Here is a 24427-nt window from a genome sequence, read left to right as displayed (position 1 = left end):
TTGACAAAAATCATGTGGCTCGCCAGATCTCTCACCCTTTACTGACAAATGATCTATTACACAAATTATACATCACTAGAGATCGGTCTATATAGCAGTCAACATTTGAAGTGGATCAAAATCTTTCATCAAAGTTGTCCTAAAACAAAAACAATCCCCGTTCTTGTCTTAGGACAACTTTGATGAACTTTTTTGATCCACATCAAATGTTGACTACTGTATATATTAGCTGACGTTTAAACAGCTGTGAAGTAAATAGAACTAAACCTAAATACTAGATTAAAACAGCAAGAGAAATGATTGGCGGAGACACGCAAGAGCAACGCCCTCCGTGATGGAATCTGAACTGTGATTGGCTGAAAACTCACCGAGACAAGTTGCTATTGAAGTTCCTCAGTGCGCAGAAAGCCCGGCAGGCGCAGGCTGTAATTGGAGGGTAAAATGGCGCTGAGTTCTCAAGGAACAAAGAAGAAAGTTTGTTATTATTATGACGGTAAGAGCTGCATTTTTACCGGCGATATATCGAGCTGTTATTGTCAGAGAAATGAAACGCAGTGTCTGCTTTGGATAAATTCTGCATAACGCTTAAGTTCCTGAGTGCAGCCTAATTGTTAGCCGGGTTTAGCCGCACGGCGCTAATGCTAGTGTTAGCTTAGCTGCTAGCTGCTCTTCATCCTGTTGTTCTTCTTATTCACTGTTAGCATCAAGACCACAGCAGTTAACACCAGCACATTTCACACACTTTTTTGCAAGTGCAGTATATCTATGTACACGTTATCACACGTATTCTTTATTTTCCGCATATAGCGTCGATAAAATTAGCTATACGTGATGGACCGTAAGAGTTTAGATGAATTGAGCTCGCTGTTTTTTTTATTCATGTCTTCACTGTTAGCAGCAGTATCACTTCGAGCGTGTCAGAATGATGCTGTACTTTATAGCGCAAGATGTTTTGTCTTTCCTCCCCCGTTTTTGCTCTCATCTGCTCTTATAGTCACGAATGAACATCATGTTTAGGTTTGCGATGTAACGTTAGTAATGATCATTTTGAACCATGCAGCTGGCTTTGTGTCTAGTTCTAGGCCTGTTTGAAAAAATTGATTAGTCCATAAACTCAATAATTAAGCAATAATTCAAATTTTCTTTAAAGCATATTTTCATAAAACAAATTAACATTTGATAGTTAATCTTTAAGAGTCTGTAGTAATATTCTGTATCTTTATTTTTGTTTATATATGATTTTATTTATTTATATTATTTTTTTCTTCTTTCCCAGGGGATGTTGGGAATTACTACTATGGCCAGGGTCATCCCATGAAACCCCACAGAATCCGCATGACCCACAACCTCCTGCTCAACTATGGGCTGTATAGGAAAATGGAAATTTATGTAAGAGACATTAATCACTTCTTTTTATGCTTTATTATTATTATTATTTTGGCTAAGCTGATTTCTTGATTTGTTTGCATGTTCAGCGGCCTCATAAAGCCAATGCTGAAGAAATGACCAAGTATCACAGTGATGATTACATCAAGTTCCTCCGTTCCATCCGCCCAGACAATATGTCTGAGTACAGCAAGCAGATGCAGAGATGTAAGTTGCTGTTTTGTTTTTTCTTGCTCAAGATGTTCTTGTATTTAGAAGTCTTAAATACAAAAAAGACCTCAGGAGAGTTTAACTATGATGCAAGTTGCTTCACTTTGGACTTGTTTCTGTGTCTTGAATGTACAGTAAACATGTTTTATTGTCTCTGCAGTTAATGTAGGGGAGGATTGTCCTGTCTTTGACGGCTTATTTGAGTTCTGTCAGCTCTCAACAGGTGGATCTGTTGGTAAGTGTATTTAATAAAGTTAACAGAATCTTCTTACAGTTTGGTACAGTTAAATGTTTTTTTTTTTCTAACTGTATGTCCTAATAATTCTCAGCTGGGGCTGTGAAACTCAACAAACAGCAGACAGACATTGCCATTAACTGGGCAGGAGGCCTTCATCATGCCAAGAAATCTGAGGCGTCTGGATTCTGCTATGTCAACGACATCGTACTCGCCATTCTGGAGCTGCTCAAGTATGCCCTTTAAAAGAAACTACTACAGATAATACTTTTATTGCTTCGTTTTTATTAATGCACACACACACTACCGGTCAAAAGTTTGGGATAATTAAAATGTTTTAGTGTTTTTGAAAAATGTCTCATGCTCACCACTGCTGCCTTTATGTGAGCAAAACTCTAAATAGGAATATGTTAAAATGTAATTTTATTCCTGTGATGCAAAGCTGAATTTCCAGCATCATTGCTCCAGTCTTCAGTGTAACATATATTTTTCAATGTTGAAAACCATTTTTGCTGCTTAATGTTTTTGTGAAAACTGAAAGACTTTGCCATTTCAACCAAAGGCCTCATAAAACTTTCTAGGTACCATCAAAGAGTGCTTTACATCGACATTGACATTCATCACGGGGATGGAGTTGAGGAAGCTTTCTACACAACAGACCGTGTCATGACTGTGTCCTTCCACAAGTATGGAGAGTATTTCCCGGGTACTGGAGACCTCAGAGTAAGTATTTCAATTTAAATAAATACTTTCTGGTTAAAAAGGAGTGCTAAGCTAAATATGAAATTGTTTCCCTCTTTTTATCAGGATATCGGTGCAGGGAAGGGAAAATACTACGCAGTGAATTACCCGCTCAGGGATGGTATAGATGACGAGTCCTACGAAGCCATATTCAAACCTGTAAGTCTGTAAAACTTCCCAGGTGTAAAAAAAAAAAAAAAAAGAGTCAAAACGTGCTTGTCTTAATTAGCAGTGAAACTTGAGTCTTGAAAATCTCCTGTTTCTGAATGTCCTGCAGATCATGGCCAAAGTGTTGGAGATGTACCAGCCCAGTGCTGTGGTGCTCCAGTGTGGCGCTGACTCCCTGTCTGGAGATAGATTGGGCTGCTTTAACCTCACCATCAAAGGTATCAAACATAATCAAACCGCAAATGCATCTCTAAAGTGAATGGTGTTTGTGTCTAACCAAACCCTTGTGGGTTTCTCAGGTCATGCCAAGTGTGTGGAGTACATGAAGAGCTTTAACCTGCCCCTGCTCATGCTGGGAGGTGGAGGCTACACCATCAGGAACGTGGCCCGCTGCTGGACTTTTGAGACGGCTGTAGCGCTAGACAGCACCATTCCCAATGGTGAGACACTCTGATTTTGTTTGATTATCACATGTTTTGTTCTCTCCATAGTGAACACTATTTAACTTGTTCTTTTGTTCCATCAGAGCTCCCGTACAATGACTACTTTGAGTATTTTGGACCTGATTTCAAACTTCACATCAGCCCCTCCAACATGACCAATCAAAATACAAATGACTATCTGGAAAAAATCAAGTGAGTGGGATGAAGGGCCACACATGCTCCATTGATGATTGAAGTTAGTTTGAATGAGAGTATGGTGGCAGATCTGTTTTTGGTTTGACTTGGTTTGTTAATATTGGGTTTTATGGAATTTGTTTTGTTCATATTAGAAAAAACCCAACTGACTTTACTCCGGAATGCTAATTTTAACGTGTAAAGTTTATTTGTCTGTAGGGTGTACATTGAGCAAGTGTTTTGTAACTGCCGCCTGTCTTTTTTTTCTATGCAGACAGCGTCTGTTTGAGAATCTGCGGATGTTGCCTCATGCTCCAGGGGTTCAGATGCAGGCGATCCCAGAGGATGCTGTTCAGGAAGACAGCGGAGATGAGGAGGATGACCCTGACAAACGCATCTCCAGTGAGGGCCACCTTTATTCACTTGTTGGCAGCTTTTTCTTTTATCGCATACTCCCAAACATGGAAACTCCTTGACTTGTCATTGCGGACCTTTTAATATGTACTGATGCAGACAAATAAATGTTTAGTTTGAGATCTGAGTTCTGCAGAGCCTGAGTGCTTGTTGTTTTCTCATCTTTAGTCCGTGCCCACGACAAGCGGATAGCCTGCGACGAGGAGTTCTCAGACTCTGAGGACGAAGGACAGGGCGGCCGGAGAAATACAGCCAATTACAAGAAGCCTAAACGAGTGAAGACTGAAGAAGAGAAGGATGGAGAAGAGAAGAAAGGTGAGCCAACAGGTACAGTCGGTTTCTTTCATTTCAGGCTCATTCATATTAGTAAGAACAGCAGTTACACTTTTGTGAGGTTGCACTGAAGTGAGTTTGGGCTGTTCACATATTGTATAACAGCACTGTATTATAGTAAAGAGGTGTGACATTGACACGCAGTCCCTCTCGTTTGATACCAGATGTCAAAGAAGAAGAGAAAGCTTCAGAAGAAAAAATGGACACAAAGGGGTAAGTTATCTCTCACATCGTGGATTATGAAATATGTGCTCAGGTTTTCTGGTTGTGTAAAACCTCACTCTAAATGGCAGGGCTTGCTTTATTAATTTTGAAAAATCCACTCAATAGGCTTCATTGATTTTTATAAGGGTTTTTTTTTTTCAGCTTGACAGCTATTTTGTAAACGTCTAATTGAAATTTGATACTTTTAAAATATGAACGTGTATACAGTACCATTTCACTTTTTTAAATATTACTTTTTCATCAATCGTGAATTAAATTGATCAAAAGTGACAGTAAAAACACTTTATAATATTACAAAATATTTCTATTTCAAATAAATGCCGTTCTTTTGAACTTTCTACTCAAAGAATTATGAAAAAAAGTTTCATGGTTTCCGCAAAAATATAAAGTAGCACAACATGCGTTTAAAGGAACACTCCACTATTTTTGAAAATAGGCTCATTTTTCAACTCCCCTAAAGTTAAACAGTTGAGTTTTACCGTTTTCGAATCCATTCAGCCGATCTCCGGGTCCGGCGGTAGCACTTTTAGCTGTAGCTTAGCATAGATCATTGAATCTGATTAGACCGTTAGCATCTCGCTCAAAAATGACCAAAGAGTTTCTATATTTTTCCTATTTAAAACTTGTTGGGGACTATTTTCAGTCGCTGTGTAATAAAAATGAGCCTATTTTCAAAAATAGTGGAGTGTTCCTTTAACATTGGTAATAATAATGTATATTGAGCAGCAAATCAGCATATTAGAATGATTTCTGAAGGATCATGTGCCACTGAAGACTGGAGTAATGATGCAAAAAATTCAGCTTTGACATAACAATAAATTATTTTTAAATATTTAAATAGAAAAGTTTTTATATTGTAATATTTTTTTTTCTCTTTTCGATTAAATAAATGTAGCTTGGTGAGCATAAGATACTTTTCAAAACACATCTCACAAACCCCATACTTTTTAACTATACTGTATTTGCATATATGGATCCTTGATTTTTCTGTAATGTTTCTAAAACTCCTGATTTTTATTTACAGGCCAAAAGAGGAATTAAAAACAGTCTGAGAAAAGGACATGTGGTCCTGATGGATGCATGAACTTGTCATACACCCTCATCCTCTCAAACGTCAAACCCACATACACATCCTAGGTGTTAGCTCTAGTCCTGAGCTAAGGACTGTAAATTATTTTGTAAGACTCGTTTTACTATTTGTAATCTAATGAAGCGGTATAAAAGTTTTTACATTTACAAGTGTGAAATGACAGATGTTTCTTTTATTTTCTTGTGCTTTTGAAACCATGTTTGTTTGCCTCCCACCGGTAATCCTTATGTTACTGTTTACCAACGATAGCACCTCAAACAGGACCAGGATAGCACATATCTTTTCTTTTCCCATCATGGGAATCTCGCCCCTTTAGGTTTTTTTTTTAATCATGGATTGACACTTATTGGCCGCTCTTATTTAGTTTTCTCTGCGGATGCTGTTTGCGAATGGTATCCTTTACCTCGTTTTTAAGCGTTAAATGTTTGTTTTTATTAAGATGTCTGTCTTGATGGCTCTGTATTGAACTTTCCCCTGTCTGGTGGGGCATGGCAAAGGCTTGCTGTATTGCTGTTAGATTCCAGATTACTTTCTGTTGTGGTTACGCTAGCACGTCAGTCACACGGCTGACTGGATATAGCCGTTTGGAGTTCCAGAGTTCAGTGGTTGTGAAATGTCCTTTATTATAACAATGACTTTGGTAAATAAAATAAAAAATTCTGATATTTTGTGGTTTTTCTTCATGTTCACAGTTTGTCTAGCAGCAGCTTTGTAGTAAGTATCATTGCTCCAATTAGGATGTATGTTTGCAAATGAAACCATTCAATCAAACACTGGTAACACTTTACACTAAGTAAAGGCTCAGTTGATTCACACTGGTTAGTGCAGTAGGTATAACAGCATTTCATGTTAATTTCTACTATGCTAAATGAACGTGTGATAAATACAGTCAACAGTAAGTAATTGTATTTCTGAAGAGCTGGGTAGTAACTGATTGAATGTAATCTGGATTAAGTAATCAGATTACAAATAAGTACTTGTAATCTGATTACTTAATCCAGATTAAAGTACTTGTAATCAGACTACTGTTAAATTTTTACTAATTACATGATTACATATTCACACAATAGCAATAAATTATTCATAATTTTTCGATTCCTTTCATCTTTCAAATGTTCCTTTCTAAAATATTTTAGATTTTACAAAATCTTACAAAATACAATATTTGCTGAGTGTATGTGTGTATATGTGACCCTGGACCACAAAACCACTCATAAGGGTCAATTTTCCGAAATTGAGATTTATACATCATATATATTAGTATATATAAAAAAAAACAGTTTTAACAATAATCTTGCTTTACAGATCTTTATCAGAAAGGGTTTAAACAATGTTTTTCATACTTGTTCAATGAACCATAAACTATTCTTGCACATGCACCTGTGAAAAACAGTTCTTTAAAGACTTCTGATTTACAGGCGGTAGGCTTTTATAATAACTTCGATATCTTTCTACTGACTGAAAAAAACAGAAGATGCCCTGATCACTTGCATCATAGTCCTGCTGCAGAGACATGAGGACAGCAGATGTGGCCAGAGCAAAAAAACTGCAATTAAAAATAAAATCTCCAATGTAAGATACCTAAGACTGTGCTATAGGTGGACAGGAAGAACAGCTTATTGTCCTTGCAGTTGTAAACTACGTGTAACCATATACATGACTTTTTCTTTTGTGGATCAAAAGTATTTTGAACTTTTGGCTTGGTTTCTAAACTTCCTCTGAAACACATGCAGGTGAGTTAATGACAGCATTTCCATTTTTAGATGAACTATCCCTTTAATGTGTTTACTGGGGGAGGGTGGGGGGGATTTGCATTAGTTAAACCAAACATATCCATTTTAGTATTTCTACAGTGATGGAACCAACATGTAAAAAGACGAGCTGTAACCACACAGGCCACTTTATATCTCAAACCCAGTTTATTCAGAGTGTTCAATGTATTAAATACACATCGCATGAAATGCTTTAAATGCAATATTTGTATGCGGGTGACAGTACAAAACACAATCTCCATGTTCAGCCTTGTGCAGTCAATCAGGTGTTACTGCTGTGATCTGTCCTGGATGTTGGGAACGCTGACGGTCACTGGTTATTACGCCTCAAGCTCAAAATCAAAATACTGGGGATCGAAGTAATGAATTCTTACATAACCATCCTCTCCTCCACTGCTGTAACTGTGGGTGCAAGAATGAATGGTTAATAAAATCATGAAGGATAAATATTGTAAACTAATGACTGATAAATCAAAGTAAACGTTATAAGAATACAAACGCAGGAACTAACCTTTTCCCATCCGGGTGGAAGGCCACACAGTTGATGGGGCCGAAGTGTCCCTTCACACGACCAAACTCCTCTTCATAAGCCGCATGGAAAAACCTAGAAGAGATTTTTTTTTTAAATCAACGCATTTTCATGATTTTAAGATCACATTTAAAAATCCCTAATTATTTTCCATGCAAAATCACAGCCGTAACAGCACTAACCTGGCCTCGAATTTGCCGATCCTAGTAGAAGTGGTTGTGACTTCCATGGCCTCCTGACCACCTCCCATCACCACCTGAGCAACACAGAACATCTCTGCTATTGCCAATGTAGAAAAGGATTTGCTTGCAGTTAAATGAACTGTAGCATGGGAGAAACTACAGAAGATTTCAGAAACTTGCATGGTCCATGTTGGACGAGATAGCAGCGGAGTTAACAGGTCGCTCTGTCTTGAAGGTTTTGATGTGTTCGAGGTTTGTGGAGTCAAACATCTGCACAATGAAGGAAGCCATATGTGAGTCTGACTAACCCAGCATCATTCCTGACAGTCTACCATTCAGTTTTCAACACAAACCTTGGCAGTACAGTCTTTGGAGGCACTGATGAGCATCGTAAGATCCACAGACGTCTGGATGTCGTTGATCTGTTTGGTGTGTTCCTTCGCCGCCTTCAGAATCTCCCCTGACTGAAGAATCACACATTACACAACCGACATCTCTTAAATCGCGCTAAGATTTGTCATGTTTTTGAAGTCTCTTTTGCCCACCAAGGCTGCATTTATTTGGTCAAGATACTACAATTTTAAATAGCAGTTTTTAAATATATTTTCAAAAGTCATTTATTCCGGTGATGCAAGCATCATTACTCCAGTCTTCAGTGTCCTTCAGAAATCATTCCAATATGCTGAGAGAAACATTACTTATTATTATCATCATCACGTTGAAAACAGTTGTTCTACATAATATTTTTGTGGAAACGTGACAAAAGATTCTTTGACGAATAGAAAGAACAGCATATATTTGAAGTAAAAATGAACAATGCACAGTCACTTTTGGTCAATTTAATGCACAAGTATTTATTTAAAAAATAAAAATAAAAAAATCTTACTGACCCCAAATTTCTGAACGGTAGTGTAAGAGAAACTAAAGGCACAAACCTTAGCACTGTACTGGTTAATTTCTCCATTTTCATGGCCGGCAATCACAAACTCTCCCAGCGGACCCCACACAGCGCTGGTGATCTTTGACTCGTTGCAGGGAACAGACAGATATGGCTGGTTGTCCTCTGTGGGAGAGAAACAAAATATTAGATATGTTTGATAGGAAGCATCACCAGTATTGCTTTAATCACCAGTGGTCAAATCCTAACCGATTTGTTGGGGGTCTCGCAGGTCGAAATAGTTGAGAAAGCACTGGTAGCCCATCTGCTTGTCTGTGGAAAACATTATGATGTTCCCACTGAAGTCAAAGCCACACGTCCTCACCGCCGAGCTCGTCTCCAGCAGAGCCAGCTGCTTTCCTGAGGAAGTCCACACACAAACCTCATTCAACAAGACTAAAGGTGCGTGATTGACATTTGGTAAAATGCTGCTTGTTGACAAAGCACTTAAACTCATATTAAATCATGTTTTTATTCATTTATATTCATATTTTTTGGCTAAGTGGTTTGTGAAAGAAAGCTCAACTCACAACACTGTACAAATACAATAAAGACAACAAAAACCCACTTTTTTGATGAACATTTCTATTTCTAAAATCAAAATATTTTTACAAATTATTTTGAAGGGCTTAAAGTTTAGTGTGCATGTGGTTTTTATTGTCGGGAGATTGTATAAAAAAACAAAATTATATTTATATATAATTGTATTAATATATTTAAATATTAATATTTTAAAAACAATTGTAAAAAAGGGTGAAATTGAGAAAATGCAGAACTATAGTAGTCAACATTTGAAGTGGATCAAAAAAGTTCATCAAAGAACGCATTTTGGATTTAGCTTTCAGGATAACTTCGATGAAAGGTTTTGATCCACTTCAAATGTTGACTAGTGTATATTAATATTTTAAAAACAATATGCAGGTGGTATGAATTATTGAGAAAATGAAGAAGAGTCTACAGTTTATTATTATTTAATCATAATAATAATAATAATAATTAATAATAAGCCTCTGTGATTTAAATTTAAGATATTAATATTTGAAACCAGAAAAACAATATGCAGGTGGTTTGAATGTCTGGAGATTGTTAAATTTTTTTTTAAAAGGCTTGAATTATTGAGAAAATTAAAAACTAAAATATTATATAATATTATTGTATTATACTATTATTAATGTTATGTATAATATTATAGAATATTATTGAGAAAATGAAGAATATAGTTTAATGATTATCATAATTTTTTAATTATTGTTTATATTTTATATATATTAAAAAAACTATTTATTTAAAAAAAATTCTCCACCTGGAGATTGTAAAAAAAAAAAAAAAAAAAACTTAAGAATTTTAAAAAAAATTTTTGTTTGCAAATAATAATAAGGGGAAGAAGAATGGTATGCTTACTTTTTTTTATAATATCTAAAATAACTATATTTAATATTTAAATTACATGTAGTTATTTTAGATATAATTTTTTAAAAATAATACTATTTAACATTGTTTATTTGGCAAAAAGAATACTATGGAAAAACAAGGCAAAAATTTAAACAGATGTTTAAATAAGTTAATTGCCATTTTATTTAAAATATTAAAATTAATTTGTTGGATCTTTCTGTCGTGTGTCAAGAAAAGAACAAAACAGAGAGGCATTTGATAATGTACTAAACTGCCAACCTGTCTCACAGTCCCAGAGCCTGCAGCTGTTATCAGCGGATCCCGTCAATACGTTCTTAGTGTCCCCTTCGAAACGTGTTCAGAAAAACTTTTCCAAAAACAAATGACTCGTAGTAAAGAACAGTGCAGGTGAAATATTCATCTATAGCCAAATGCTTTTAGTAAAAACAGAAATGAATGAGCCTGATCTAGCATTGCTCCAACAGTACAGCAGATCATTTAGAAAGGATACAGTCAACATCCACACACCAGACGGCACCTGTGTGTCCATTATAAGTGCCGAGCCTTTCTCCATTGACAGAGTACCACGCATTCGCAACCTACAATGACAACATACATGTAAAACATAATAATCCTACTCCTCCCCAAAAAAACAAGACTGTGATGTTTCCCATTGTAGCTTATCCCTTACTGGATCCTTGGCTACTGAGAACAGGAGATCTCCCTCTCTGTTGTATTTGATCTGAGTGATGGACCTCTCGTGGCCCTGGAGAAGAATGGGTCTCTATGCGAAATAATAAAGCATGAGTGTGTTAATGTTCATTTAAGACAAGCGATTATGTCAGACACTGTAGTTGCACAAGACTGTATGCATTCATTTCTATAAATGTTCTCGCTCTTCCTCATATTGTCACAATTCAGTCACAAATGCAATTTCACAATCATATAAAGGACCTAATATTTGGCCAAATCTAATACTTGGCATCTGTTAGCTAATAAAACCACCGGTCAGCAGACTTCCGATTCATTTAACAGCTCAGAAAATACATAGATCTAGGCTTACCATTATCTCCGGTTTTGTATCGACAGAATATAACCGAAATTATATTTAAATTTGCCGTAGAAAAAAACAGTACGCGGTACGCGTGCTCAACTGCGCCCGGTTAGAAACGGAAGAGACGGACTTCACTTCCTGTACAGACTAAAACAGGTCCCGGTTGAACATTAAACCATTCTAACGGCCCGGTCTGTAATAATAACAAAAAATATCTTTGATTTTGATATCTCTAGTTTTACAACTGCTTAGATCATAACCAACATGTCACTTTTATTAGAATGGCCAGTTAATGAAACGTTTGTTTTATTCTATTATGTGTCTCGAACACTGGACGGTGTTAAATCGAAAGGACAGATTACTAATTTGTATTAGTAATAAAATGAACACTCATATATGCGTACTAATTTAACACTTAATTTACAAAATATAAACTTAACTTTGCTTAAATAATAATACGTAATATTTGAAAACAGGACACTTAAGTTCAAAATGTTCTTTCTCAACCATGCAGGCAATGTTATTAGTTTACGTTATCACGTCTGATATATCAGTCTATCAACAATTAATACAGAAATCACATTTTAATTTTCTTAGGATTTTAATTCGCAAATGAATGTATACTGGGTGTAGGGGAAAACAAATCAACAAAGATCTTTGGTACCTCCTTATATAATGGGAATGTCAAATTTGAATGACCAGCAAATACAATAAAATGCTTTTCACACACACACATACCAGTTCAAAAACGTTTTGAAACGACATCTAAACCTGCACAGAAACCTTGACTGGCTGGAATGAAATATGGAAGGGTTTACATGGCCAACAGATGACTCCATGCACGTTAAGCTCAATACTTTTGTACTCCACTCAGCAAGGGTACTGAAGGGGCACAAAAATGATAAATTCTTAAAGTATTGAAGGGAACACAAAATTCAAGAGTGCTGAAATTGACTGACATCACAAAATTAAGTCACTTTGTGTGGAACGTACATTCATTTCTCAGCTTGTCAGTGCTTTGCTCACATGCTCAACACTGAGATGACATGAACAGAGCTAGAATTGCATAGTGTGTCCTTGAATCTTCCCGTTTAATCTGATGTTAGTGGGCTTTTTTTTTTTTTTACATTTTGAATATGTTAAACACATTTAGTAAGCCACAAACACGAAGTCATGTGATCAGTATCTGAAACGACTGAACATGAAAACGGTCCAAACTGAAATCACACACTGAATGAGAATCCCTCATTGGTCATGACATCATTTAAGTGCACATTCCTACTTAGAAGTTAACGGAATGTTATAGGAATGCATCTACAATGCTGGATATATTAACTTAAAGAAGCTAGTGGTGTTTAAAGATGGTGCAAACTTAAGTTAAAAGATACATGTGACAAATTCAAGTGTTGTGCAAAAGAATAAAAGAAAATCCGGGTTCAGATTACATGAACCTTAAACTCAAATTACAATGTTAGTCTTAACTCTACGTCTACAATTCTAAACTGAGTAGTGAAGATGAATAACAAATCATACATTCTTTGTTTGGTGCAAACTATGATTTGTGGGATTTAAACCAAAGAAAGAGGGTGGCTGGAAAAAGTACAAGCAGATTTGACCTGATACAACAACTTAAGGTGAGAAATTAAATAAAAACACCCAAAGAAATAGCACTGCTGTTTCACGGTAAAGAATTTTTCACCGATTTCAGCAATCTGCCCGTTAAGATTCGTTTTACGTTTTATCAGCCAAACAGAAAAGAGACAAGCATTTAGTGGACAAACACTGAGCATTCCGACACAGCAGCAACATCCACGCCCCTCTAAATGCAAATATGGGATTTTCTCGGGAATAGGGTGGGATAAAGCAAGCCACATAAAAACCAAAGATTATAAACACAGCATAGGAATCATGTTGAAGGCACAATCTTCCCTGACACAATGAAACCCCCCAGGAGCAGCCAAGTCACCGGTTCCCCCGTGGTTTACATTGTAAACCACATTGCCCAAGACTTATCATCTATATTGGCTTTTTTCTATAAACTGACTTTAATGACAAGCAGCTTGTTTCGGGTGAGTGACTGACATATTGTGAATCTGATGATTGTTAGCTGGCTATGTAACTTTTCTCACATTTTGAAGGTTTCCTAGGGAGAAAGCATTGAGGAGGCAGTGGGAAATAGCTACAAGAAGGAAAGGTTTTTCCGCCAGCGACTGCTCTGTGCTGTGCAGTGACCACTTTAAGCCACAGGATGTGGACAGGACAGGTCAGATTGTCAGGATTCGAGAAGGAGCTAAACCATCTGTCTTCAGTTTCCCAGCTCATCTACAAAGAGTAGGTTTACCACTATATTATACAATTGGGATAGCTTGTCATTAAGCTCAGTTATACATTTTTCTTCAACCTTAGCCAGTGGCACCCAGGAAAACAAGAACATCAAGGAAAGCTGAAGAGAGGCCGCCAGTGGACTGTTCTCAGCAGTTACAAGAGACTAAACCTCTGCCTAATGTAGTGAGTATTTGAATGAATTATGCACCAAAAAGCTATGATTTTGAGTGATGTGTTATAAACATTATAACATAAAAATGTCATCTTCCTTTCTTCTAGGACCACTCTTATGCATTGCCTGCAGATCCCACTGATCTAAAGGCTAGACTCGGAGAAGCCTTGGCTAGAGTGGAGAGTCTGGAGCGAGACATGAGGAACGTGAAGAAACGAGAACAGAGGGCAAAGAACATGGTGCTAGCTCTTCTAGAAGACCTGAATGGAAAGAACTAAATAAATGACGAGTTGAAACACAAGCTCAATTTCTACTCGGGGAAAATGAAAATAAAAAGTTGAACTGTATGGCGGATGAGTTCCATGGATGCCAAGCCTGGTGTTAAAATGATGATGTTATATATGTTGATATGTATTTTTGATTGGTTCCGTTGTGGACGCAGATGCGGAAAACAACAGACGCTGACTGCCGACAGAGGGTCGGGGGTCTGGTGGAGGCGGGAAGGATTGTGTGTGTCCTGGCCGCCCAGCAGCAGCAGCAAGACTCAATCCTGGGCTGAGCAAACCTCTCTGGGAGTCTCGGCCTCTAGATCTGGAGCGCAGTGGCACGCAGGGCTGCAAGCGGTTCGTGGAGTCTCTGCGCTGTTCTGATGGACAGGGCTGCCCTCCTCCGAGTCTGTGGCTTCTGATGGTGACCCCGTCTCTGTTTCTGGTTTACTCTCAACGCCTGTGGAGACACCCTGAACCTTCTTACTCAGCTCGTTGCGTTCTATCTGTAACGCACGGCAGAGCTTTTCCAGACGCTGCACCTTCACCTGCAGGCTTTCGGAATCTTTGTCTCGTAGCGTTTTCTACAGAGAGAAAAGATATAAGATGTTTAGCTTGTGTAACAAAGCTTTAACTGTCAAATATGACAGAGAATTTGCAAGACAACAATCACCTCCTCTGCCATTTCCAGCAAGGCTTTGTTGCTACTTTCCCATCGTGATCTGTACATGGTCGTTTCCTGAGAGCTGTAAAAGACAAAATAAAATAAAAAATTTAGCCTCAGATCTACTTAAGTTAAACACATGAAACAGTAACACATGTTTCTAAATGCCGCTTGACTGTAAAAACCACCATCACAATGCAAGGGAGTTTTTGGGTAGATCCTGGATTCAAAAAATCTATGCAATGCCATGCCAAGTGCTATACAAGTGCATATACACTACTTTTCAAAGTTTGGGGTTGGCCCAAAAATGAAAATTTGTCATTAATTACTCACCCTCATGTCGTTCCAAATGCTAAGACCTTCATTCATCTTCCGAACACAAATTAAGATAATGTTTAAGAATTTCTGAGAGCTTTTTGACCCTCCATAGACAGCAACGGAACTAACACGTTCAAAGCCCAGAAAGGTAGTAAGGACATCATTAAAATAGTCCATATGACATCAATGGTTCAACCTTAATTTTACGAAGCTACAAGAATACTTTTTGTGTGCAAAGAAAATTAAAATAAAAATTTTATTCAACAATTTCTTATGTTCCGTGTCAGAATTTGGCACGTTCATGACAGTACCATGGCACATGCATCTGGTGCTGCTGATGCAGGAGCAAGAAGAGAAGAATTGTATAAAGTCGTTATTTTTGTTTTCTTTGCGCACAAAAAATATTCTCGTAGCTTCATAAAATTATGGTTGAACCACTGATGTCACATGGACTATTTTAACAATGTCCTTACTACCTTTCTGGGCCTTGAACATGGTAGTGCCGTCGCTGTCTATGTAGAGTCAAAAAAAAACGTTTAATCAAAAATATCTTAATTATGTTATGGAGGGTCAGAAAGTGCTCAGATCTGATTAAAAAAGTCTTTGCAACTTCAGGGATCTTATCTATGCACAATCAGCTTGTAACACTCCAAAGAGAAAGGAAAACTTGAAATCGCATCATATGACCCCTTTAATGCTGACTATTCACATTAATATGAACAGAAACCAACATTTGAAAATAGTCCAGATATTTTGTATTCATTTTGAACAGCACTGTAAATTCTAAAGCCTAAAAAATAGTAGCTCAGCTGTTATAGATTTACAAACATCTTCCGTTAAAAGGCATTACAAATGTATTCTCCCTTCCAGAAGTGCCCTTCTCTCTTCATCCTTTATTTTCGTATCTCTCACCTCCTCTCTGAGCTCATACTGCTCAATAAGCTTCTTCAGTTTGTCAGCCAGCTCCATGTTCTCCTGTCTTAGGTTTGCATTACGCTCGTTGTGCTGCTCCATCTGAACTTGGATGTCGTTCAGAGTCACCTGGAAATGTGAAGTCACTTCCTTCCTTTTCTCCTCCTCCAATCGGGCACGTTGCACACCATCCTCCTGCCAAGCACAGCAAACATCAATCCATTTCTCTCATTATGGAATATATAAGGCAACAAGTCTCTGGTTATGTGAACAGTGGAGTTAGAGCAGATGAAACAATACTTTGAGCAGCAGGGAGGGAAAACTGCCAAGGCAGATCTCTGTTCCGATTACCTCTGAATTTAAATGTTGCATTAGGCAGGCACCACACACATGATGAATTACGCGAAACGCTCCGAGCGCAAATAACGGATATCATGTTATTTGCATTCATATCAAGTTAGTGTACCTTAAGTGTGCGGTTGTGTCTCTGCAGTTCTCGACAGAGACTCTCCAGCTTGCTGCGTGCCAGGATGGCTTTGCTGTGCTCGTTTCGCAATTGGTCCTTCTCCTGGATCAGCTGCGTCTGCTTCTTCTGCAGAACCCGCATCTGTTTCTGAGCATTACGGTTCTCCTCTAGCTAAAAGAAAAACAAAGCAGGACAGGTGCATTATTATCATTTGTTATATTACTATATTATTTTAATCATAAAAATTACTATTAAAGGGCATCAAAATGGCGTGTATTGTTTGAATTTTGTGATAAAATGGAGAGAGAGAGAGAATTTGAGAGCTGAAACTTTGTTTCCTATCACAAGTAACGAAGCTCTTTGCAAATAATGGACTTGCTTTTATCAGCCGATTCAGATTACAGGCCAATATTTCAGTGCATCTCAGGGAATTATAGTGGTTTATAGCATGAAGATGTGAAACATCTTTAGAAATGTATCACTGAATTAATGTGGAAATGTGCGCTGAGAAAACCCACGCATTTCCTAGTACTGTATTCATGTAAACAAGCTCAAGCCCAGTCAGCTGAAATGCTAAATCAGCTCATAAGGACACAACAGCAACTCTTTTCATTGTTTTATTTTTATCCCTCAGCTCCATTTATAATGTTAGTGAAGGTTTTTTACACCCAAAAAGGTAGCATTTATTTTTCCCATCTTCTCTCTTTAGGAGTGATATTTTCGCTTTATACAACACATGACCTGAGATTAGGGATGTCAATTTTCGATCATTTCCATGATCGATCGTCGTTTAAATTAACGATCAATTAATCGATTAATCGTTAACCTTAATGCTGCAAAATGCATCTATGCAGCCCGGCATGACAGGATGCCAAAAAAACCCCCCGCTTTCAGAGCTGATTAAAAAAAAAAAAGGTCTTACGGGTTTGGAATGACATGAGGGTGAGTAATTAATGACAAATTTCATTTTTGGGTGCACTATCCCTTTAATGTTTTTGGAAGATGTCTAATTTGCTCACAAAGGTTGTTAATTATTTAACAAAGGTTGTTAAAAAAAAACTAATAACTGGAGCTGTCTTTTAGGTGCATGATCTATCCTATTTTCCTCACCTGCTGTTTCAGCTGGACTTCCTGCTGTTTCATAAGCTCATACATCCTCTGCGACTCAGCTGCCTCTTTCAGGAGCTGAAAAAGAAAGAAATGACAAACCATATAAATCTTAATTATTGACTGGAAGCTTTTGCCCAGAGGGTATAACCACACCGGTGGATATATAGTGCAAGTCTCAATACAGTTTTAAGGATATAGAAACTCACAAAGTCTTTCTCCTTCTGATGCCTATCCCCTGAGTTCTTGAGCAGTGCCTGTGCCTGATGAAGCTTCGCATCTACCAGCTGTTGCTGCAGATCTTTCTGCTTGAACACCTTGTCAATATGCTGAGAGAGAAAACAACTCTCTTAGGTACAGTGGCTCCAAAACAACACAAATCATACTTAAATATGTCACTGCATTCTATAAAATATAAAAGCAAGTTTCATCTGCAAACAAATTATGTTACAAATTATGCTTGTTTTAGTTGGTGTACACACAATGCTTTTGGATGCCGTTCGAGCCCATATAGCCTACATTCACACGGTTTTGTTCTGGTTTGCCGGTTGGTCAACTTATCGACAATTAATCGATCATCGATTAATCGTTGACATCCCTACCTGAGATGTTGACATCTTTTGATATCATCATGTCTTACCAGCTCAGCATACTTCTTACAGAGGCCACCCAGCTTCTCCTCTGGAGTGCTCAATGTGTTGAGAGTCTGCATAAGAAGGGTGATCTCCTTGCCTAAAACACACAACAAAAAACAGATTTTAGTTTAAGAATAGGGTTGGTTATTGACACAGATTTCACCTTTTTGATTTGATTCTGAAATCATAAGCCCTCGATTAAATTTGATTTAGATCATGACCAGGAATATTTCAGGCAATTGTCAGAAAAAAAAAAAAAATCTAAATTACGCAAATTATATAGTACACGACTATAATATGAATGTTTAACTGACAAGAAAGCCCAAATTCAATTGCTATTATTTTTAGATATTATAATCAACGCTCAAATAAAAAAACTGACAGTTTACATTTAATTTGCTAATTTAAACAAAATTCGAGCAAAAATCATCTCTTCTCAATAGCGTAGAGATGCAAGAAGCACCGCTCACACAGAAGTCACGTTAAAACCAAGCAGGTTTTTTTTTTTGCTCAATGAAGAGAATTTATGCGGCCAACTTAAAAATGAGCAACCTTGCTTGGGGACGTGTTTCACCCTTACATGAAACTCCCGATCGCCTGAATTCCTATAGGAATGACTGGGTTTCATACACACAATTTTGAAACAATTTTGTGACTAAATTTATTTGATCTAAAAGTAACAGTAAAAACGGCAAAATTCTAAAATATCAGTAGAATTTAACTGTTGATTGAAAATAACTGTTGTCTATTTTAATATATTGTAAAATGTAACTTCTTCCTGTAATGTAAAGCGGAATTTTCAGCATCATTACTCCAGTCATCAGTGTCTCATGATCCCTCAGAAATCATACTAATATGACGATTTGTTGCTCATGAAACATTTCTTATTGTCAATGTTGAAAACTGTTTTTGTGGAAAAAATGATATATATTTTTCAGGATTCTTTGATGAAAAGAAAGTTCAAAGAACAGCAATCATTTGAAATAGAAATCTTTCATAACATTATCATTGTCTTGTCACTGTTTAACTGTGCCAGAAAATGTAAAGAGCATTAAGAGTGAGCCAAAGGTAGGTGTTGCTGCACGTTCAGGCAAACACATTGACTCACCCAGGCCCTTCACTTTCTTCTTGTCCTGCAGCTTTTTCTGGTCCTTCTCAGTGCATCCATTGCCGTTCAGTTTGGCCTCCTCCTGCTTGCCGCCCTCCTTCTCAGACAGCCCGTTCACTTCCACACCATCAGGCTGGCCGTTGGTCACCGCCGCATCCTCACCGCCAACACCACCATCCTCAAGACAATAGGTGCTGAGGATGTCCTCCAGCTGTCTGCTCAGTTCCTCAGCCATGTCACAGGAGGCAGAACTCGCTCCAGCCTCTGCCACTGAACACAAGAAACATGGAAGGTGAGTGAGAAGAAATACGGCAGTGAATAATTGGACACACTAGGACACACTTACAGCCTTCCTCTGCCTGAGAATTGCTGGTTGGTGTGCCATCCGGCTGTGTTACGGCTTCTTTGGGGCTGTTGGTCATCTCAGATGCAGCGGTGCTCTGTATCTCTGTATCATCTGCACTGCTATCAGCTACTGGATCCTCCATCTCACTCCTCTGCATTGCTGATCTATGAACAAATACTAAAAGACACAACAACACACAGATAAACAACTACAAGACATCATATTGCATCTATTAGCTTGAACAGTTTCGGTTTCAGTTCAATTGCAAATTTACAACGAATCTGTTGTGTGAGAGACTGGCAAACAAACGAAGATGACTGGTTAACTCACTATATATACACACAATATCATAACACGCTAATCACTAAACGCCTACTTCAGATCACACTTAGGACATTCAATCGATTGTCAATCATAAAATGCTTCGTGTAAGTTTCAGTCAATAACTGACAGACGTCCAAAACAAAGAACACGTGTTACTTTTAGCTGACGGTTTAAAACTGTAGATAAACATAGGAGTATAACTGAGAGCCGTTGCTGTGCAACATCTCGCTCGACTAGTTTAGCAGTCATGGCTAACCAAACGCTCAGTTAAACATCTGCTGACTGACTTGACGCGCTCTACCGTTTTACAGTTTCACAAAACAAACACCTTAAATGCATCTGTGCTGTCAGCTAATACCGTTTAAATGAATACCAGTGTTTTAGTTTGGTCCAAGAAACCACTTCTGATGTTTGTCACCACTCTTTACCCTTCCCACTGCTGCTTCCAACTGACACAGGAAATGCCAGGGAAACAATCGAAGATGATTGGTCGAACATTTGCAAACTTCCGGTGTAACATTTTTTATTACTGTTATTGTATTGCAGTGCTTTATTATTTATTTGTCGTTGTTTTGTTTTTATATTAGCTTTGAATTAATATTCCTAACAAAAATATTTCTCGATAACGCCGATTTGGGCGATAGTGGTGGCAAAAAGAAGCTTTGAATCAATCGAACCAATTGATCCGTGCTCGAAACACCGCAAACTAGTTGAACCTCCTAGTCAAAAGCGGTAAAAAAAAAAAAACCAGTGGACTGTTCTCAGCAGTTACAAGAGACTAAACCTCTGCCTAATGTAGTGAGTATTTGAATGAATTATGCACCAAAAAGCTATGATTTTGAGTGATGTGTTATAAACATTATAACATAAAAATGTCATCTTCCTTTCTTCTAGGACCACTCTTATGCATTGCCTGCAGATCCCACTGATCTAAAGGCTAGACTCGGAGAAGCCTTGGCTAGAGTGGAGAGTCTGGAGCGAGACATGAGGAACGTGAAGAAACGAGAACAGAGGGCAAAGAACATGGTGCTAGCTCTTCTAGAAGACCTGAATGGAAAGAACTTCATAAATGACGAGTTGAAACACAAGCTCAATTTCTACTCGGGGAAAATGAAAATAAAAAGTTGAACTGTATGGCGGATGAGTTCCATGGATGCCAAGCCTGGTGTTAAAATGATGATGTTATATATGTTGATATGTATTTTTGATTTGTCTATAGTTCCGGTGCAGTGGTTTGGTGGGAAAAGACTTTAGTCTCCAGTCTTGTGGGATGTTATTTTTTTTGTGACAATTTGTCAGCCATAGCCTAGTCATTCTTTTTTGTGTATTTTTAAATATTGTGTATACAGGAATGGATATGAAAAAAAATGTATATTGTAATAAATATTACAATAATATTGTCTAATGAGAAATATTTAAAGTGTGCAGTAAATTTAACTTTTTTATTTTCAAAAAATCAGTTTTTCTGACTGCGTTATTGTAATACAGTTAGCATTAAACTTAAATTCAGGAACTGTTGTGGTATCTTAGATTTTGAAAAAAAAAAACACAATAGTGACATGGGTTTTCAGTGTATTTGATGGCTTTTTGAGTTTAGATATGGGGGTTATCATTTTGAGAAATACGTTTCAGGAAATATGTTTTTGCAATCTGGAAAAACTGCAGTACTTTATATGCCATAAAACCATGAAAAACTTTTCATAACATTTACAACTATGGAACCTCTTCTATATATATTTTTTTCATTGCATACCATTGAATAGTGTTTTATCAGAAACTAGCAATATGGTTTATTTATTTTGCATATTCATGGTATATCATTAAACCAGTGGGGTCAGTTAAAAGTAGCTTAAAACATGGTAATAAACTTTTTCGAAATAGCATTCAAACAATGACATCTTGTCACCTTAAAGTTCATTCGGTACAGATCAGAAAATTGGGTGTTGGTTCCATCTTCAGCATCTGAACTAATATAGCCCGTTACATCCACTATTTGAGAACAGCATAAATGCTTTTGTTTACTATATTAATACGGACTTGCACACAAACTCTGAAACAACTGCAACTTAAACTTGAAAATGATTAAACTGACAAAGGCTTTCAAATATATGTAAAAGCACTGCTTCATATTTCCTTTTTTTTAATCACTTTTGACCATTTTGTATCTGCACTCCATACAGGCCATTACACCTTCATATGCTTTACCAAAGAAATTCCAAAGTATTCGTGAAAAGCAAAGACAATTTAAAGCAATATTGGTCTACATACAGCAACTTGAGAAAACTCTTGAATGTCATAAAACATGTTCCTTTTCTACTTAAACATCTGTATTAATCACTCCTATATATTGACAGAAGTACGTTTACAAACCAGGAGGTGTTTTATCCTTTTATTTGTATCTGGACAAAAAAAAAAAAAAAAGAGAACAGAAACATTTGTTCAGAATTGTTCATGTATATGTTTGTGTGACATGTTCAGTTTGTGTGTCCGTCACTCATTCATATCGTCGGTAAAGTCAATTCAGTCACAGTTTGGGCAATTGTAGGCAGAGGAGGAAAAAAAAGAAAAAAAGATTCAAATATAAATGCATTTAAAAGGAAAGAAATTACCAAACCAGGATACAATATCCACCTGGGCAAGTTTTAATATTGAGTATGAAAAGTACTTAAACATGTAGCATTGTAAACACAGGCGAGTCCGAATTACTAGACACAGCCATATGCATCGGCTCCAGGTTTGAAAGAGACAAAAAGTCTCCAAATGTCAACATCTACAAGATCTAGGACGGAAGACCATAAAGACCCAATTTCACTTATTTGTGGCCTTTTGTAAATATTTTATTGTTTTCTGCACTTCTCAGAAGTTATTTTAAGGAGTAAAGAGCAGTGCAAGGACTGCAACTTTAAACTGTGCCAATATAACAATATAACCGTTAAATGTCTGGTTTAATTGTAGTTCACAGAGATACACGGATCATATGACACCCAGTTTTGTTTTGTTATTTAAAAAATAATCTTTTGGCTTCTTAAAGCGAATGTCCTTAAATGAGAACAAACCATTTGTGAAAGAGGCCTGAACGGATTTGGATTTGCTGTAATTGTGCTACGGTTAGTTACACAGGGAAGTTAGACTTGAAACAACAAAGTTGGGTCTACATGGTCAGCTAGTGCGCTCATAAACAACACACAAAAAAATACTCGACGAGGGCAAGAAAATAATTTACAGAGTTTCTCCTTCAATTGTTAGCAATTTTCCTCACTTCCTCTATGCCAACAGAACAAAGTTCAAAAGGAACACAAGCTAAGCAAACAGTACACACTGAGGCAGTATTCCAACATTGCATTGGCCTTGGATAAAAGTATTAATCCAGCACAATAAATTAGGCTTTTTTTTTTCTTTATACCTTTGAGTTTACCAATTTGGTGTACAAATAGCAGACCATCACATCTCTACTGAAACTGTGGCAGACAATGTAACCTCTAATTTGTAAGATAAGAAAATAGAGCAGCAATATTTGCACAACATACGTGCACATTCAAGTAAATAAAAAAGGAAAAAAAAAAATCAAAGACAGATTGATACGCATCAGCCTCTTGTCTTTGTTGGTCTGATTGGCACTTTTGTGAATAGGAGTGCATTTCCATTAAGAGATCATTTCTTTGCGTTTTTTGATCAACACACCCGTGGTCTTGTAGACCATTAGATGTATTTTAATGAGCATAGTTTGCTTCCCTTCCCCCAATCATTTCAGTCTATTTTCCCATTTCTCTGATGTGTATGGAAATCTGGATGACTGCAGCATCCTCATTCCGAGATGGACTTCCTGTAAATGCAGCAAATGTCATCTAATATCACGCAGAACTAGGATTTGAACTGATTTAAAGTTGATACTGTTGTCAAAGAACATCAGATCGTGGAGAGGTATTTTCAAAAAGTTCAATTCGAGTCTCGCTTTCAAAAAGGTTCTTGAACCAGAATTACTATGGAAACCTCCTTTCGGTTATCACTTCTGATCAGGAAATCGCATCAGATTGACATTTATAGAAGGACAAGGCTTCTAGATACTAGGCAACTGAACACAGGATGCTGATACAAGCGTCACTTCTTTTCACAAATCATCCGTCAGTCAACGTCTCTCTCTATGTTTTCATAGATACAGGCCCGTCCTAAATCAAATGACCCCTAGCATTCACTCAGAGAAGCACCCTTCGGTCAGTGTACTATGGAGGTAGAGGAAAAATGCTTCCATAATGAAATGAAAAGTTTACTCACAGTTTTTAAAGTAAACCACAGTAAGTTTCGTACGGGGCGAGAGGTTAATATTCAAACTTTTCATTCAATCCAAGACAGCCCAACATCAAACCCGGGTGTGTTTAACTTTTAGTGCGTCAACTCAAAAAGTGCCAAACGGTGGAACAAATCAACGTGAACGTACTTGCATACGGAGAAAAAAGAAAGAAAAGATTTTTGGAGATTATGGAAGTCATTTCCCCTCGGTT

The 24427-nt window shown here is 37.2% G+C and overlaps 3 protein-coding genes across 4 annotated transcripts; 1 reads left to right on the top strand and 2 right to left on the bottom strand.

Annotated features, from left to right (window-relative positions):
* The first annotated feature begins 344 nt into the window (after positions 1-344).
* LOC107745719 (probable histone deacetylase 1-B) lies at positions 345-6057 on the top strand. Of its 2 annotated transcripts, none has more exons than XM_016559662.1 (14): positions 345-493; positions 1277-1389; positions 1476-1593; positions 1757-1831; positions 1926-2064; positions 2413-2554; positions 2639-2731; positions 2850-2958; positions 3040-3180; positions 3267-3375; positions 3632-3759; positions 3940-4086; positions 4269-4317; positions 5354-6057. In XM_016559662.1, the coding sequence occupies exons 1-14, from the start codon at positions 442-444 to the stop codon at positions 5379-5381; spliced, it is 1443 nt and encodes a 480-aa protein (XP_016415148.1). In that variant the 5' UTR covers positions 345-441; the 3' UTR covers positions 5382-6057. The 2 variants fall into 2 exon arrangements, with proteins under 2 accessions (XP_016415148.1, XP_016415147.1); XM_016559661.1 differs by having other exon boundaries at positions 3940-4098.
* Positions 6058-7323: 1266 nt separating this feature from the next.
* LOC107745717 (eukaryotic translation initiation factor 3 subunit I-like) lies at positions 7324-11442 on the bottom strand. The gene is made up of 11 exons (XM_016559660.1): positions 11295-11442; positions 10923-11015; positions 10743-10830; positions 10511-10576; positions 9050-9199; positions 8838-8965; positions 8256-8366; positions 8083-8172; positions 7903-7976; positions 7703-7795; positions 7324-7593 (listed from the first exon to the last, which is right to left on the bottom strand). Exons 1-11 carry the CDS (start codon positions 11295-11297, stop codon positions 7512-7514), a joined length of 978 nt encoding a protein of 325 aa, XP_016415146.1. The 5' UTR covers positions 11298-11442; the 3' UTR covers positions 7324-7511.
* A 2453-nt stretch (positions 11443-13895) lies between these two features.
* LOC107745725 (alpha-taxilin-like) lies at positions 13896-20391 on the bottom strand. The gene is made up of 8 exons (XM_016559671.1): positions 20287-20391; positions 19605-19781; positions 19259-19528; positions 18156-18247; positions 16409-16579; positions 15943-16137; positions 14722-14787; positions 13896-14632 (listed from the first exon to the last, which is right to left on the bottom strand). The coding sequence occupies exons 2-8, from the start codon at positions 19759-19761 to the stop codon at positions 14327-14329; spliced, it is 1257 nt and encodes a 418-aa protein (XP_016415157.1). The 5' UTR covers positions 19762-19781; positions 20287-20391; the 3' UTR covers positions 13896-14326.
* Between the last annotated feature and the right edge of the window lie 4036 nt (positions 20392-24427).

Source organism: Sinocyclocheilus rhinocerous, unplaced genomic scaffold, assembly GCF_001515625.1.
Source record: "Sinocyclocheilus rhinocerous isolate Xijiao unplaced genomic scaffold, SAMN03320098_v1.1 scaffold2423, whole genome shotgun sequence".
Taxonomy (NCBI): domain Eukaryota; kingdom Metazoa; phylum Chordata; class Actinopteri; order Cypriniformes; family Cyprinidae; genus Sinocyclocheilus; species Sinocyclocheilus rhinocerous.
This window is presented reverse-complemented; position numbering and strand designations above follow the sequence as displayed.

Bases quoted from the DNA above. Each gene is read 5' to 3' on its own strand.
- LOC107745719 (XM_016559661.1), top strand. From the start codon at position 442: ATGGCGCTGAGTTCTCAAGGAACAAAGAAGAAAGTTTGTTATTATTAT. The intron at 1,594-1,756 runs GTAAGTTGCTGT...TTGTCTCTGCAG, and splicing joins CAGCAAGCAGATGCAGAGAT to TTAATGTAGGGGAGGATTGT. The intron at 1,832-1,925 runs GTAAGTGTATTT...AATAATTCTCAG, and splicing joins CTCAACAGGTGGATCTGTTG to CTGGGGCTGTGAAACTCAAC.
- LOC107745717 (XM_016559660.1), bottom strand. The intron at 9,200-10,510 runs GTTGGCAGTTTA...GGACTTCCTCAG, and splicing joins GCTCTGGGACTGTGAGACAG to GAAAGCAGCTGGCTCTGCTG. The intron at 7,977-8,082 runs GCAAGTTTCTGA...TGTGTTGCTCAG, and splicing joins TCTCGTCCAACATGGACCAT to GTGGTGATGGGAGGTGGTCA.
- LOC107745725 (XM_016559671.1), bottom strand. From the start codon at position 19,761: ATGCAGAGGAGTGAGATGGAGGATCCAGTAGCTGATAGCAGTGCAGAT. The intron at 19,529-19,604 runs GTAAGTGTGTCC...TCTTGTGTTCAG, and splicing joins TTCTCAGGCAGAGGAAGGCT to TGGCAGAGGCTGGAGCGAGT. The intron at 16,580-18,155 runs GTAAGACATGAT...TTTTTCTTTTAG, and splicing joins GTAAGAAGTATGCTGAGCTG to CTAGAGGAGAACCGTAATGC.